General features: G+C 42.5%; 1 protein-coding gene across 1 annotated transcript in view; it reads left to right on the top strand.

The window, feature by feature from the left end:
- The window catches only part of SNTN (sentan, cilia apical structure protein), a 105538-nt gene that overhangs the window by 7530 nt on the left and 79810 nt on the right, over window positions 1–18198 (top strand). The window contains exon 3 of the mRNA XM_069646225.1: window positions 798–937. Coding sequence (XP_069502326.1) covers window positions 798–937 — 140 coding nt within the window. The remainder of the gene's footprint in view (window positions 1–797; window positions 938–18198) is intronic.

Below are 18198 nucleotides of genomic sequence, written 5' to 3'. Positions count from 1 at the left end.
AACATGGTGTTTTGATCCTCTCATTCAGCCAACCTCCCACCCACAAAAACCACCCAGATATTGTTGTTGGCTGGTTTCCTTCTCACTTGATTATGGGGATTTGAATCGCCCACTCCTTTGCCTAATAGAAGATGAACTGTGCAAGGGACAGTGGTCGAAGTGGGAGAGAGCGGTTGGGAGCGGTGCTCCTCTAATTCTTTTAATGATGTTTTACCGTTCCTATACTTTTATTTTAAAAAGAAACCGTTCCGGAACGGTTTCGTTTAAAATTAAAACTGTAGGAAGAAGTTGAAACTTGCACTTTCAGTGCACTGCACAGGACGTTTCCTTAATGTGTTTTGGGGTTTTTATTGTGCATGGGAGGGGCCGCGGCGATGAGGTCTGTGGGGTGAGGTGCAGGCCAGTAGGGAACATAGTTCCACTTCTTCTTTTCGTACACTTCGACCACTGGCAAGGGGTAGACGGGGAACCCAGCCTGGTTGTTACACACCCCCGGGCCCGAATTACAAGGGAAATGTGGAGTAATATTGTGCCAGTGACTACATTCTTTAAATTTCTCTGCCAAAATGTGAGCATATCAGGTGGGGTTCAGGGTACCATGAGCACCATACTACGCATCGTAACACATTGCACCTTTTAACTTCTCTCACAGATTGCACAGTTAAGCATCGCTTGGAGGTCTAAAGGACCATTCCTTTACAAAGTTTTTCAACTGTTACTTCTTGCATGACGCAAGCTTACCCCATTGTCTTTCTTCATAATGACATTCAGGTTCTTTTTTCAATTCCTGTGTTTAGCTCTAGGTAAAGGTTCAGACCTAGAGAAAGCATTTGCTACTGCAGCCCTTGTTTATAATTCGCATGCAGATTCTGATGGAAAACTTAGCAAAGCTGAAGCACAAGACCTGCTCCAAACTGAGTTTGCACATTTTCTACAGGTAAGAAGCAAGCATGTATGCATTGTATTCAGTGAGGACTGCTAAAAGTGGTGTGGATGTACTATTCATTTTTACTCTTGATCCAACGCTATTAGTTACAGCCAACATCATCCATTTGTGGAGTATGCATTGTTGCTGCTAATGGTATTTCCCGGAATGTTACCTGCACTCAAGGAAATAAAAGACCAAGGCCATATTAATAAAAAAAGAGTGTGCCCTGAACAAACTGTTCTCAGTTGTCATGGTCTGTTCGGCTGCCATGAGCTCTTTCTGTATGTCCTAAAGAACATAACTCTATCAACTAGCCAAACTAGATGAGTTGCTTACGATCTTCACCTATGAAAAGGCAATTTGCAAACTGAAAGGAGAGACTGAAAGGTTTATGGACATATGGGGGATCTTTCTCAATGTGTATGGTTAAAGTCTCATGGTGACTCAATATGCTGGTGTGTTTTGTCCAAATTCACTATTACCCTGAAATGTATTCTGATTTCCTCGTATGCTAGCCAAGACAAAGCCATGTTATGTGGGGATGTGTTTTGTGATTATTTACAAATTGTACTACCCAATGATACAGTTAGATAGTCTTCTGTTTCTTTCTCTTCTCCTTTTCTGGTCTCTTTTCAATTTTCTTTCTTGTTATACCTTTTCTTCTTATTTATGTTGTGTTATGCATTATGAGATGTTTTTTTCTTCTTTTCCTTCTCTTTTGGACTCAATCTTGTGACCATGTTTGTACTTTTATGAAGCTTGTTTATTTCTGATAGTATTGCAAACTTCATTGGTGGAAATAAAATATACAAACCATGAAAAAAAATAGCCAAACTGAACATAGCATCAACGGGTGAGGAGAAAAGATCACAAAGGGCGAACTACAACCACAGGATGTAAGAAGAGAAAATATGATAACTTTAGGGAAATCATTTTATCGCCTTCAAAATCCTGCCCCACCACTTGTTTCCTGCATACCTGTTATAGGTCCTGAACACATTCACTGAGAAGGGACAGAATGGGAGTTATAAGCTACCCAATGATATGAGGACATTAGGGGGAAAGGTTAGAGAGAGTCTAGATGACGTGAGAGAGAAACAATAATCCACAAATAGTGGTAGTACTGCCTGAAACACTCAAGGTTGCAAGGGTGGAAAAAGAGGGTCACATGGTCCAGAGTCAATAGAGCAAAGGATGTGGGAATACTGGAGCCAGCAGAAGCAACCAGGAGTCTGGAGAAAAACACATATGGAGGCACAGGTGTGAGGATTCCAGGAATGAGGGAACTGAAAAGAGCCAGGTGATGAGCAGGCAGGGAGGGATGTGAAGCTACCCGTAGACAAGGGAATGGAGCAGATATGGCGAGAGGAGGAAGAGAGAACACACGCAGAGAAGGCCAGAAATGCTAAACTCTGGAGTCTGTAAACAAGGGCTAGTGACAAATAAGAGCAATCAAAATGTAAGACAAGGAGTCCGAACAACCAGCCTGGAATGCCACCAGGTGAGCAGATAGACAAGGGACAAGTACTTAAAGTCCCAATGCAGACAATATAACCAGCAGTTCAGTAGCAAAGTAACAGATCCAAGTCACAACAATAATTAAGAATTGAGTAGTCTCTGGCATAAATCGTACAGCTTAATATTGGTGGGGACATGATAACATCATGCTTGGAATAGAAGTCATAGTCCAGAGCTTGTGTGGAAACCACAAATCAGTCACACAAATGCCATATTGCAGCATCACTCTAGTCACCACAACCCAGTTTGATAAGTGGCATATGGAGAGTGCATCTGCAGTTGAGACCAGTGCAGGGGACTCTCAAAATAAGTGCAGAGGCGTCATTATCAATGGAAAATGGCATGCTACCAAGTTATGGCCCAAGGTGAAGCTGTGGGCCATACTTTAGGAAAGGGTCACTATCTCAGATGATGACGACCACTGTTCAGATCTATAGGGCTATTTGTGCAAAGGTGTAGGGTCTTGGTGAACGAAATCTTGCTAGTAAATGTCATTGCTGTTTCTTGAAAGCAGAGACATGCTTTCCGTTGTTTTGCTTGGTGATTCCGAAATCAGAATGTCTGGGTGCAGTCAATACCTGTAGTTATTGACTGCATTCTAAACAGTCTAATTGGCTGGAAGGAGGCAGCAATGACTTCCATGTAGCTTGGCACGTTAAGTAATATTTCAATGCATAAACCTACACCAGTAATGCAGATTTAGCCACTGTATTAAAAACTGGAGTGTTCAACAACAATCACTCACTCACAACACTGCAAGGTATGATATTCAGTTACACTCGCCACAGGCATGACTACTGCTATTAAACATGACAAGAGTGGCTGCAAGTATGAATAATTCCCCCCTAATGAGAAAACCAAAAATGATAACTCCCAGAGTGATAATGGATGATGTGACTACTATGACACGATACACGCCTGTCTGATCCAGCTTGCCCTGTGTACGCTCTAGACTTTTATGTATATAAAATGTCCATTGATGGACCCTTTTTTTCTTGCCCCTACAGAAAGTGTCTATAGTGCAGTTCTCACTGGAGAATACATGGTGTGCATCTCGACCCATTCGAAAAAGTACCTTGGGAACATTCATTATTCCCTCTTTGAGGCTGGGGCAGTTCCCTGGTGTGTTGAAGGCAGTAATAGCTTAACCCCTTCAAGCCTTCAAGGAGAAATTGAATTCTCTAGATCCTCACTAGGCAGGATTTCATCTAGGAAGGGGCACACAATTAGTCCTGTTGGCAGTTTGGGATGATATTTATAGGATTCTGGATGGTGGTCCTATTGCAGCTTTTGATACAGCTCTTACAACAATTGCAAGCTGTAATGTTGTACATCATACCCTGCATGCCAGATCAAACCTCCACTCCAAAGATGTTCTAATTGCCCATTTGGGGCTGTATCCGTTATTGCAACAGAGAGTAGTTCTGTACCTGAAGCAAGGCTCTGGAGAAAGTTTTGTCTCTCTGTTTAGTGCAAGAACAAATACTATCCCTGAGCATCTGACAGCAGGGACATTTTAAGCACATTTGGGGCCAGGGGCTCAACACAAACAAATTAAGATCCAGAATATCTGGATGCACCCCCATCGTCTTGATGACAGCCCATTGCATGATATGATGCCTTGCAGTGATCAGAATAATCATTGGCACTCCCGTCCAGTTCTCTTACCCACTTTATTCTTTCTCTAATCAACATAAGCATTTCAAGGGCAACGTTAGCCGTCCAGATGCTACATGTGTTGTAGATGGGTACAGGACACTTTATTATCATCAGCAATCAGCGACGACGAGGAAGGAATATGGGCTTTAGTATAAATAGACACATATCATATGAAAAAGGTGTAACAACACCAGAATAGACAGATGACTCAGGTGAGCTGATTCACAGAATTCAGAAGTGCTCAAGCATTGATAAGCAGACCAACTGGAAGAAAAGAGAAAGCTGAACATACCATACCATAAAGTGTTGAATATTAGAAGATAATAGCGAGGTGTCTGTATACAGACAGACTCAGATTAGAAGAGGAACATAGTTTTCAAGTTGTGTTGCCATTAGAGAGTATAGAAACAAGAGGCTGACTGTGGTGTGTAATATATCAATACTCAGTTATTCTAGATGAAGCAACGTTATAGCCAGTGAAACCAAGATTGAGGCTTTTTAAAGGTCACAGCCAGACAACAAAGTCACTCTGAAGGGCTGATAATTTTGAAAGATTTAGGGACTGACCATTTTGACATGTTAGGGAATACGAGATTACATTAGATGCCCAGGATCCCACATTGGTTAAGATGTGAAGCTGTATTTGCACAGAATCGCCTATGTCTGTGCTTTACTGCGTTATTTTAAAAGTTTTTACCATGAACTAAAATAATCCCATGTTATAGAACTGACATGCGAAGTACACAAATCACATAACCCAGCATGAGAATTCTTAAATCAAAATGTTATAGACACGTATAATGCAAAATGGGAATGTTTCTAAATGTGTTGCCTCTATCAACAATGTAAGTATCAACATACTGACTGAGGTGATCTAAAAATATTTAATTGGGGTTTCTCTTCGGTATTTTAAATCTTTAAAACACAACCAAAACAGATGGTTGTGGATTGTTATTTATGATGTGCAGAATAACCTTCGAATTGTGTAAAATTGCAAACAGTGTTTGTGCCAAATGAGCAGACCTCAAAATATGCTTGTCAGGGGTGTTATATCTCCTCTGTCTAGAACACCTTCCACTCAAATGGCCGACATACAAAGAAAGTTCAGGTAATGGGCTTAATAATTCCACAGAATGTGAGAAGGCAAACCTTACCACAGAAGACAGCAAAGTACTGTAAATGATATAAGATGGTTTGTCCAGGATCACTGTATTGTCTGCTGGCAGAGCCAGGATACGAGCATGAACACTTTGGTTCTACAATCTTGCATTTGGATATCTAATCACCTGCCTGGACGAACACTTCATGCTCATTATTGGGGGTGGCTGCCTTAGTTTTACAACCTTCTCTGAATGAACTGATTTCTAGACCATACTGATGCTATGTTAGTTTTGAATTTTGTATTGCCTAACCTGTCAAAATGATGGAAATCACTATCTGGTGAAGGTACAATGGTGATAATCAGCATTTCATAACATGATTACTAAAATCCCCTCATAAAGGTGGGAATGTGAGAGGAGTTGTGTCGTAGTGAGCGCACAAACTATTTATAATAGAGAAAGCATTACAGGATCAATTGATTAGAGCAGAATACACCTGGCAAAAACAGACATGCAATTTACAGCCTCAGAGGCATGCCATTAAAGATCCTTAAGTATGCTATTTAAGTTTGGAGATCAATGGGAATGGACATATTTAGATTGGGCAGCCTTGTGACCCCCTCAAGCTGGGGTCCCAGGGCAAGTACCCCTTTTGCTCTCCTATAAAGATGTCTCTGCCTGACCGGCTTACTATTGGACAATATTATTGTTGCGGGCCTACAATCTGTGTGAATCGATGTATCGACACGAATTACTCTTGTATCTATAATAAACATTAGATGATATCTACATCTTCCCTACACTGTTTTATCACTAACCAATCAAGTGACTGCACTTTCAAAATAGTTTATTCTATGCTCATGAATAGAAAGACATTAATAATGCTCTCACTGACTTGGTTTGAATGTATGTATTTTAATTCCCTTTTAGAGAGAAAATGTGGGTAACTATATAGAGTTCCTAATTAGCAATAATGCAATTGAGTAGCATCCTACTCGCTTCTAAAATGTTAAAACGGCCAACAATGAGTTCACAATGTGTGTGTAGCCTTGTGATGCTGTGGATTGGCAAGACTAGGGATAGGTGTTGTTAGACAGAAACCCATCGGGATAACTTGTATAAAAGGGTTAAAATCTGTGTCAAACCATCCATGGATTCTCTAAAAACAACCTAAAAGTAATCTAGAGTCATGGAAAAGAAGGATATTGTTTAAATAAACATGTTCAAAAATGGTTTTCTTCAGCCCCCAAATATTGAAACAATCAAAGACTTTGGAAAAATTGACAAAGTGCCAGTTTGTGAGGGCATCAGAAAGCTGTTTGCTGCTTGTTTCCTAGGCAGTTCCGCTTTGTAGCTTCGGTATGCTCCAAATTATTGAAGCAAGCATTACAAATCAAAATTTGGAAACATTGGCAATGTGCCAATATTTAGTCACACAGACAAGTATCACAGGCTTGACCTAGTCCTTAATGTTTATGCATGCTTTCTTACCCAGGCAGGCCAAAGTGTTAAAGGTCAGCAATCTTCCAGGCTTTTGCCATCTCAAGATTCAGAGTGCCATAGACTTAAGTTGGAATTTCGGTAGAGCATCCTAACTGTCTGAAAGAAGCTGATCTATAAAGGCTTAGACCAACTCCTGTTTCCCTAGTAGCCAATTCAATTGTAACAGGTAATATAATTCATGTAATCAGTGGAAACAGTAAAGCTATCTTGTTTGTATAAGTTTGAAATAAAGCCAATGTGGTCGTTATTGGTCAGTTATGCATGAACTGGCATGTTGAACAAGATGGACCTTTCGCCAAAGGTGCAAGATGACTATGTTATTCATTATAAATCATTTATGGCTATCATGGTATCCTAATGCAGTGTTTGTACTTGGTTGGTTTGTTTATATTAGGTTGAGCATTTGTCTTTTTGTTGTCACACACATCATATATGTTTGTAGCCCAAGTTGCATTTGTTCTGCAATTTACAATTCAACATTTTCTAAATATATTTATCTTGCTTTACCAAATATTGCGTTTTTTTAAAATGCTGCACACAATGCTGTCAGTTTTGACTAGCAATGCTGATAATGTGACCATGCACTCATTATATGAAATCGAAGATCTAATTTGCTTTGAAAAACAATTTGCAAGCAGAAAAAATTAATTAAGAAGAATTGAGGCCTTTGCTCAGTCCGACTCTTATCTTGTGCTTTTCACATAGGAAAGAAAAATAAACATTTTAAAGGCACCCATGTTTTTGTGGCTGTAGTTAAAACAGATTAAGCCTATCATGTATTCTTTATAGTTAATTAACTTTCTATATAAATCCGATTGTGCTGGAGAAGAGATGGTTGTCAAAGTGAATATTTTTGAATGCACATTTTTGCAAAGCAGCCCTGTCAAATTACGTAGGAAAGTTAGTTTCAGGCCTATGTGGCTTTGATTTGTGACCCTGCAAGCTCCTGTTCATGCAATCTGAAAGGCTCAACAATAATCTGTATATTGGGTGGGTTGACAAAACCTAGTTGGTTGGTGGCACTGGCGAGAGGGTTAGTACCTCAGTGTTGTCACTAGTTATTTCACAATTCAGTCCAGAGTTTTATTTGTGCAAGAATATTTATTATTTCAAGTGCAGCATAACACCTGGGCACAATGTACCAGGTTGGTGAACCATAAAAAAGAAAAAACAGATGACGCGCGTTTCAACCAAAGTCTTTCTCAAGGCTGTGTGAGGTGGGGGTTGGTGAGTGGTGGGAGAGTGAGTGGTTCAGTGACATGTGGCATGCGGTGAAATCATGATAAAAAGAATCATATATCAATTCAGGTATGGTACAACACAGTAGTGACATGTTCATGATGGGAAAAGACATTCAATATTCATACATTTTGGGCCACAGTAAGACACGGATAAAGTGGCATGATTGGCGCATGGAGATACGTGGTGAGTGGTGGGTGAGGTGATTAGTGCAAATTGGTACAGTAAATAAGTAAAAGGTGACATCATCAATGATACAGTCGGTAGGTATTGAGAAAACAAGGAGGAAGTCCGATTTAGACAATGAGTACCAAGGAGAAAAGACACAGTGAAAAGTGGACAAAGTGAAGAGAGAGAGTTAGAGGGTGGCTGGTTAAGCTGAAAGTCACTGAGGTAAGTCCTAGTGCAAAGCTAATGACGCTGTGCTTACCATTGAAGTTGGGGTGGGGGCTCCCATTGGAACAGGAAGAGACCAGCCCTGAGTAGGGTGCTGGGTGGCTGCTGGTTAGCAGATCTGGAGGGAGATACAAGAGTGTCAACAGAGAGATGCAGCAGGTTGATTGGCTAAAGAGTAGTCCGAGTGACATTATACAGGTGCGGGAGAGGGGGCCGGCTGTGGCCGGAAAGTGCTGGTGTGCATGGCACTACGGCAGATGTGGGTCATGAGTACGAGGTGTGGGGTGTCGGAAGCGCCCGAGGGGCGCTCAGTTAATCACAGTAGAGATGTTGCTTGCAAGATAGAGAGACGTCCCCTAGCTAGGGGGCAACCCCTGGTGGGATGGCACGGGTACGTAATTACTCAAGTGAGTTATGGGAAGGCCCAGTTATAGGGGACAGGGCAAATGGTGAAAGCCATTGGTGTGCCCCGTGGTCTGGAAGTGAGGGGGTCCCACCGGGGAACCGATAAGGTAGTGCATGGGGAGTGAGCAAGTTGCCGCCAGTTGCCATGATGGCGGCGTGAGCGAGGATGTCCCGGGTGCGAGGGCAATCCTCGGTTGCTGGGGGGTGGCTGTTGGAGAGCGGCTGCCGTGTAGTGCACAGTTTATGCACTTAAAAGAAAAGACCGTATGTCACGGTAACATTACGCCTGGAAGGTGGCGTAAGTCGAATGCTCCTCACCCCTTGCAAATAATCTGTATATGTTTCACCTGTGCTTGTAAAGAGACAGCTGTTAAAGTCAATAGTTGGAATGCACCTTTGTGAAATGTATCTCTATCATAGTCAACAGGAATGTTGCATTTGTGGCTGCAGGCTTATTTAGCTTGGTTTCTAGCCTAGAGCCATTCAGATTGTGCATATATAATGTCATTTATGGCTCTGCGTTATAGCTATTCTTCCACAGAGATTCTGTTATGGCTGCCTGCAAAGTAGCATTTTGAATCCATAAAGGTGCACGTCATTTGTCCACGCTTGGATGGTCTCTAATTTAGATGGATGGGCCAAATTACTTTTTGGGGATTGAGTTTCAGTAAGGTGCTGGCCATTCATGCTTTGATGGAGTCAAGGCATTACCTGCGGCATGAAATGCATTGAGCACAATTCACTTTGAGGTATAACTAAGTAGTGTCAGTATATTGGGGAAATAAAACATTAACATAATTGAGAAGCAACCTGAGTGGTTCCAAAAAGAGATAAAGATAAATAGGGAGAGTTTGCTCATTCAGCAAAAGTAAGAGAAGAATACTTTGTTTAAAAATATAGCACTAATAAAATAATAGTAATAATAATAACTGGATGGGGTTTCTGTGCATGAGTTGTGTTACAGTGATAGGTTGGGAAAAAGAGCTTGAAGGTCAAATCCTGCACGAACCAAGATAAATATATAGTAGGAAAGATACAAAACAGGAGATGGATAATCCAAGTAAACCACATTGTAGAACAGGCTGTTCTGAAAGGGGAGGCTAGACTAGAAAACTGAGTTCATGCGCCAAAATACTACTAGGATCCACAGCTTGATAATAGAAGTTGGAGCCTGGGTTAAGATGTGTTCAACATTTGAGAATCCTGGGTAGGAGATATAAAAACCACAGAGAAATACCTACTTTGGGGGGACTACACTATCTAATGGTCCCCAACAAGAAGTTACAGGTCCTGGCTCAGTAAAACATCCAAAGAAACACCAGTGTGAGAGAGCTAAATTACAGGGCTTGCCATAATCGGCATTTCAAGGCTTCATGATACTCATTGGTGGGATCATTCATCAAGACAAATAAGTGTTCTGGGGCACCCAACACATCCCTAAGACTGTGAATAATCCCCAGTGCTGTTCCTTCAAACCATTCACCATGAGAATGGAAACATCAAAGGTGTTGCAACATTGTGTTATCTGTGGGATTAAAATTGTGAGAACCGACAAAAATTATTTTCTGGAATATTCAGTTTCTGGATCAAAGTTTTCTCTGCATCAAATTTTATATGAAATTAAATCGGGTTGTTGCAACACGCACAGCAATCATGTTTGCCTTTCCCCAATTGCTGCTGCCACTGATACCTTGTTTGCCTTCACATCACTCATCCCTTGGTTTTAGGTCTACCTGATACATTGGACAGAGTAGTCATTCAGTGAATACATTTGCAGGCAGAGTGTATCAGGCTAGACAGTGGAGGATATCAGCTTGATGAAAGAAATACATCCATGATGATGCCACCTCTGCTAGGCATTGGGGCGTATTTACAGAACACAGGTTGCAGTTGACTACATTAGATATGACATGCAAGGACCTTAGAAAAGGGCACAGTACAGCCTGGGCTCATGTTATACAATATTCCTGAGCTGACCAGGAACACCATAGACACCCCTTTCAACGTGTCCTCTTTCCCAGGACTGTGTAGAAAAGGTAGTCTGCATGATACCAAGTCTACTGCCTACAAAAAGTGAAACCCTTCCACCTGGACACTAGCTTCAGATCCCACCTCTGTCACCTGCACAAAGACAACACCCTGATCACTGGCCTACCCACCAGCATTCTAGCTCCTCTGAAAAGCAACTCTGCTGCCTGCCTCATCAAAGATCTTTATAAGTATGACTAATTAATTCTGACATCGATCAAGCATCACTGCATCATATACAAACATGTCACCATGTCCATGTATGAATTCTCCTATTGGGCAGACCAAGTTGCTACCTCTGAATGACAGCATATCTCCAAAAGTCAGTACATGGCCACACCAGGACAGCAGAAAAGCAAAAAAGAAGGAATGACAAAAGCATGTGTTAACCTCATACCCAGCAATACCAGCAATACCAGACTGAATCCCACCCAAATGCAATCCAGAAAAGAAATCAAGATCCTCCTCTTAATGGGGCACCTCCAGAAGCATCCACCCAGCTCAGTATACCACCTGATGACCGACCTTTAATTTTAGCCCATTACACTCCGACACACCCTCTGAGCACCATCACATGTTCCACACTTACTGTAAATGTTAACTACTTCCTGCTTCCCTAAACGGTGTGCCAATAATGTTTGTTTGTTTGCTTGTTCGTTTATTAATTTGTAGGGTGCACCGAACCGAACCCTTAGGTAACTGGGTGCAACAGAGTACAAAGGATACTTTAAGCTTGGTTACAAAGTGGAGAGTACATACATATATACCTTGAATCAAAAAGAGTGGAGATTATATACATGCGTACATTAAATCAGGGTACAGACAAGTGCAGGAGAAGGTTTCAGGGGAAAGTGTATATAGGTTAGTCATATTGGTCATTGGATCGTAGACAGCTAAGAGTATTACATCTAAAGCTATAGTAGGACTGGTCTGTTCTAAGACCGAGTGGGAGTGCATTCCAGTATTGGGCGGCTTTTACTGGGAAACTGTTTCTGCCTGATTTTTTTTATCCTGAATCTGGCCATCTGTAGACAGTGGGCCTCATTACGACCCAGGCGGTAAGTTACCGCCTGGGCCGTGACTGTACCACCATGGCGTAAACTACATTTACGCCATGGTGGTTGGCGAACTTACCGCCCCATTCCGACCTTGGCGGGGCGGTAAGTCCCCAATCCCCATTTACCCTTCCCCATTCCCATTTTTGCCCCATAGGGCATAATGGGAGTGGGGAAGGCGTTAATTACGCCACCGTAAATTACGGTGGCGTAATTAACTCCATGTTCCCTTAGCGCCATGGATTTTAACACCTGCTAAAAGCAGGTGTTAAAAGCGCCATGGCGCTAAGGGACCTCGTACTCAGGCGGTAAGGGTCGGCGCTGTTAACGCTGCCGTAAACCCCTTACCGCCTGGGTCGTAATGAGGCCCAGTGTAAATTAGCTGCTCTGGAGGGGCGGGTCGATGTTCTTCTGACTATTCTCTCCATAAGATACGGGGGAGATGCATTATTGAGGCACTTGAAAGTTAGCAAGACTGTTTTAGTGTGATCCTGTCACTTATTTTTAGCCAAAGGTGGTCTCTTCTCATGTTGGATACATGTTCTCTAGATGGTAAGTTTAGGGCCGTTCTCAGGGCATTATTTTGCAGTGTCTGGATCTTGTTAGTGATGTATTTATTAGCTCCTGGGTATAGGGCGTTGCAATAGTCTAGCGTTGATAGTATTAGGGCATTGGCGAAGATAATACAACTAGATTGTGTTAGAAAAGGTCTGCATGATCGAATAAGTTTACAGGTATAGGCAGTAGTTGATGCCAGAGAGTTTACCTGTTTTCTCAAGGTTAGGGTGGATTCCAAGTAAAATCCTAGTGTTTTCACTTCTTTGGCTACTGTGATTATGTTGCCATCGATGTTGAAAGCAGAGTAGTTGGAGTCTAGTTTTTTTAGGTTTTTGGTGGAGCCAAGGATCAGGACTCTGTTTTGTCGTCATTCAGGCAGAGCAATAAATGCTTTGTTGCCAGGGTTGTACCCCACTGTAACCAACTAATGTATGTGGGTAACAGCAATAGAGATGAGATACTCTGTTTGCATAAGCAAAATAAAAGAAAATAATATGGGCTGATCCAGTTAACTGATAAGTCAACAAAATGATGTAAGCTGGGCATCACTAATGCAAAGTATTATCCTCAGAAAACATGCTTCCGATACCCTTTTAGCAAAATGAATTATTCATAACTAGCAGGTGCAGTAGAAAATCACCCTGTGTAAATATTATTGTACAAAGCATGCATGTGCAAGCAGTTTGAAGAAAAATGAATGACAAACAGAGACCTAGTGGTAAAACGATAGACAGCATATGCTGGGACCAATATGTTGGTGAGTGAAATGAGTCAATAAAATGGCAGTTTAATGAAAAAGAAAGATATATCTAAATATTTTTTTCAAGAACAGTATGTACACAGAGATGTTTTGCATCTTGCTGGGAAAAAGAGTGATTGCTTATATTTATTCTCGGGTTACAGTGAATTCTTTAGATTTTAGATGTAATGGTCCAGAGAATTTGATTGTCAACATTGTATTTATCATGAAAATATTACTATGGAACTGGCAGCAGGAAAGTGCCAATTACTGCTGGCAGTGAAAAACCCCCCATTGCACAACACAAAAATACCACACACTTGTAGAGTCTGCTCCACCAAGTTACTGGGTTATCACCAGCGGTAACATTTATATAAGCAGTGAATGCATTATTGACAAAAACAATAGCAGGTGGCTTTGATTGAATATTACTGCCAGAATAGGGTAAGGTCTTTACACCGGCCTTGACACATGTACAAATGCAAACATAAATTACAAAATCCGTTGCTTCATAAAGCATGTGTACAGTGTGTTGGTGCCCTCGACTGCACCCATGTAGAATTGGTAGTCCCTCATGCCGTAGAGGCGGTGTACCGCAATTGCACGCAATACCACTCCATCAATGTGCAGATGGTATGTGACTCCAGCAAGATCATCACACATTGCTGCGCCTAATATCCCGGATCAACACATGATGTAATGGTGCTGCATAACTCCACGCTACCCCGTCACATGGAGCGACATGCTGGACCACGTGCCTGGCTGCTTGGTGAGTTGCCTGACTGGCCCATGGCAGTGCATCGGGGTTGTGATGTGGGGGGATGCATAGTCCACCAGGGTGGGAATGGGGGGGTGCATACTCCACCTGGGTGGGTATGGGTGGGGATGCATACTCCACCTGGGTGGGAATGGGGGGATGCATACTCCACCTGGGTGGGAATGGAGGGGATGCATACTCCACCAGGGTGGGAATGCACGGTGAGTCGAGAATGCACGCAGAGCTAAATACTCCTGACCTGAACCTCCCAACCCCAACATAACACATCACTGGCACACATTGGACCAATTACATATATCAATGTCAACATGTAAGACGCACAACCTGACCACCATGGGTATGTGTAGCAATGCATTACTGAGCATGATTGCTGTCGGACTAGAAACAATATTATGCCTCCTATTGTAATAATTGTATGTGTATTGGCCTACGCCAAGTTGTCTAAACATCATGCGCGAACAAACTCCACGACAAGGTCTTGACCTTAGAGAAATCAATGTAAGCCGCCATCTTGGATTAAACCGCCATTTTAGGTTCTCTTGTTATGTAGAAGTCACCCTGAACATCAAAATGGAGGCCAAATGACATTCTGAGTAAGATTCTGGCCGTTGTGACCTCCGTACAACTGAATAATTAATATGCCTGCAGGCCACTTGTCGGGGTCGCGAACAGAGACCTTGTCCTATTGTTGACCTATATGTAAATGTACTACTTATATCAGCGAAACTAATCGAAATGCATATATCAAAGGATTGACCTGGCAAGGAACCCTAAGACCAGAATTAAATATTTCGCAGAATGGTTAACCCGCAAGAGGGTTGGCCAAGGGCTGGACAAATTGTATAAAAGGCCCGGGTATTCCAATATGCGGTCTCTCACTAACACATCGAACCCTCGTTGAAGTTCGTTATGTTATACTGAGAGCCGAATAGCTATCCGTTTGTCAATTGACTTGGTAACTGTTGTAGCTTGAAATAAAGCACTTGTATGTTTCTTTGTAACCTGTGTTGGTGTGTTTCTTTTTCGGCTTCCCGGCCTCATATTATTTTTCTGTTTCCACAGTTGGCGCCCGAATAGGGACCCTCAAGATTGATGCCGGATCATTGAAGGATTGACGCAGACTATCGAACCGGGATCGGACGGTGTGATACTGTGGGCCTGACCGAACGAGACGCGATACCTCGGCAGCGCTGCACGATCCGATCCTTGGACGATAGTCGTGTGGTCTGACACGGCATCTTGACGAGGGTCCATTTTTGAGGCGGGCAGATTTGTCGAAACCACCAAACACCAGGTAAAATTCATTAGGTAAATTCTTTGGTAAACCGTACGGTCCTCCTTAGGTTTGGTCAGGTGTAGACGTGACCCGACTCTTAATTTAACCCTGACAATTTGAATTTGGCATATTGTATCTGCAGACACAATTATTGACCAGGTAACACCAATTTTTTGGGAAATGCCTGGGAAATTGTCTAGCTGCTTTAGGGCTCTGTTCCGCAGCGATCGACAATCTTTGGAATTTAGCCACCCGGCACCACAGGAGGGGTCGCCGACGTGTACTATGTACTGTAAGCATGGCATTGGAAGTATAGTATTTAATGATATTTGGCACAGACAAACCAGACATGCCTCCGAATTTCAGTGGCCAATCAATGGTAGTTTCGAGATCCCCCATATTGAATACCTAGAATCAGTCTTGCTAAAGAAGAAGGCCAGACCTACAGCATTTGATGTTTTGCAGAATTGGAAAAAAGAAGCATTGCAGCAGCTTAAAAGTAGGGATAAACATGCACGCCATCATAAAACAAATGCCGAAAAGACGTTGTTATATGATAAGGAAAAACATTCAGAGTCAGTCAAGAATATGGATAGGGCTTTCTCACTCGGTATCCAGAAAATCTATCCCTCTAAAGATTTTCATGTTTCCGAAGAATTTATTGATAAATTGTTAAACGAACGCAGGCCTGGTACCTCTGTGCCACCTCCGTATGATCCTCTCCCTGGTGCTCTGCCCATTCCTGCTGTTATTCCTGCTGTTAGTCCTGTTCCCCCTGTACAACCTATTGTTCCTATTCCTCTAGTTGTTGTTCCTCCACCTACTCTACCACCCCTTCCCCATGCGCCGATAGTCGCACCTCCATTGAATTTGCCTGCACCTCCGCTCCCGAGTGGCTCTGTACTGACTGAAGTTGATCAGGGTGCGGGGTCAAAAATTGTTACTCGAAATACTGTCTCTGCAGAAAAGAAACGGGAATTATTTGCATGGGCTAAGCATTGTATGGAGAGAGGTGATCAAGCTGACGTTTTCTCCACATTATCAAATATGGGCAATTTTCCCGAGAAAAATGTTTTTATTGAAGGTTTGGGGACTCATTTATGTGTAATGTGGGGTAGATTACATAATACGGATCTCCCACAAGGGTTGAGGGATCAAAATACTTTAGCGCTTTCAAGGGAAACTGAGGAGAAAGTACATGGTCATGTTGAGAGGTTATTTGAGTATAGGAGGGACTTAGAAAGATTGAGGATGGTGAAGACGACAGTATGTATGTACAGAAATGGTTCCTTCCGTGTCGTAAATCGGCATCTGAGGAAGTATGAATTTGTACCAAAGATGCGATTCGATGGATCTCGGATTCATCGATACCGCCGGATGAAGTATATGACACGTATAGTCAGTATACAGTAGAAATGCAGAGGAAGGTGATTCAGGTAATGGTACAGTACCTGCAGGATGAATGTGTAAGGAAGAAGGTTAGTCCTATAGAGTTATTGGGTATTTGTAAGAGGGCTTTTTCGCCTGACACTTCTTCGGCTGCCTTAGCGCTCGACCTGGCTCTGTTGCTTAGTAAGCGATCGGAATTACCTATATCTCAGTTGCCAATGAGAGTGGTTCCTCCGACATTTGTCCCAAAGGTTGAGATTCCCGCTAACGTTGGGACAGGTGCACCCGCTGTGGACATCCCTGCACATTATGTATCGCAATTTGTTCACGTTCCGTTTTCGCAGGCAATCAATTCCCGATATTAGGAAAAATCTGACAGGATTCTACAAAGAGATAGAGTCCGTTTTACAATCTTCTGTGTTCACCCTAAGTGATATTGACTTGCTATTCCCTGTACTCCTGCCCGTAGATTTATGGAAGCAGGTTCGAACAATAGACGATATGCCAGGGTTGGGAGATACGTGGGCTAACATAACTAGGTTTGATGGGGAAAGACCAGCTGGTGAGAAACCACCTCAGGTAATACTCACTTTGCCTGATAGAATTGTCGCAAAATTGAAAACCATAATTCCTGAGAAAAGAATTAGTTGGGACATGCTTACGGCCTGTGTTCAAGGAAAATCTGAAGGTGCCACCGAATTCTTTAATCGATTCGAACAGGTATTCTCTGACTTCAGTGGACAGGACTTGGGCACAGAGTCTGGGAAAAGGTTGTTTGTGGACAAATTTGTACGTGGGTTGCTGCCTGACATCCAGTCACAGATTATGTCCTCTGAGAGCGCTTCGCAGGCGAAATCCCAATCTGAAGTTTTGCACATGACTCAGTATTATGAGAACTGTGTTAATAATGAAAAAGAGAGAATAGAGAAGAGGAAAGGAGATTTGAAGACTAAAGTATTGTTACAGCAAATTACTAGAAATCCCAGAGGAGGTAATTCACAGACCAGAGGTCAGTATGTTCCAAAAGGGAACGTTCCCTTGGGTCCTGTGAATATTAATCAATGTGCCTATTGCCGCCAGGAAGGTCATTGGCGTGCACAGTGCCCCGTCCTTTGACAGAGGTCAAACAACACATTTGGGAGTATGGGTAGACGACCTAGAGGCGCCCCGGAGTGGGGGGCCCTGATAGAGGTCAGTTCTCGCAAGATCCTCAGCAACCTTTTTCACGGGATAATCAGACTTCGAGTGTGGACACGAGAAACATATTTGATCACCCTTCTGCTGCCTACCTTTCTGAAGAGCTTCCTTCCTTCTGACATTTTATTTCATTAGGATTGCCCGAAGCAGGGTTTGGAACCTTCACCTATTCCCGTTAGTCAAAAAGGTCCCTACGTTGAATTGTTAGTGGGGAATAGGAAACATCAGTTTTTGATAGACACTGGAGCACAGAAGTGCTCCATTGATCATTCTCAGGTTCCAAACATTCCACTGTCAGGGCAAACTAATGTTTCTGTAGGGTTTTCTGGCATACCAGTTGCTTGTCCGGTTTCTTCGCCGGTGCCTGTTTCTCTGGGTCCCTTTACGGACCACTGTCCATTCTTCTTGACTTCAAACTGTGGAGAGAATT

Source organism: Ambystoma mexicanum, chromosome 2p (assembly GCF_040938575.1).
Source record: "Ambystoma mexicanum isolate Mex_15411 chromosome 2p, UKY_AmexF1_1, whole genome shotgun sequence".
NCBI lineage: Eukaryota > Metazoa > Chordata > Amphibia > Caudata > Ambystomatidae > Ambystoma > Ambystoma mexicanum.
Note: the sequence above shows the minus strand (reverse complement) of the source record. Positions and strands in the feature narration are given on the sequence as shown.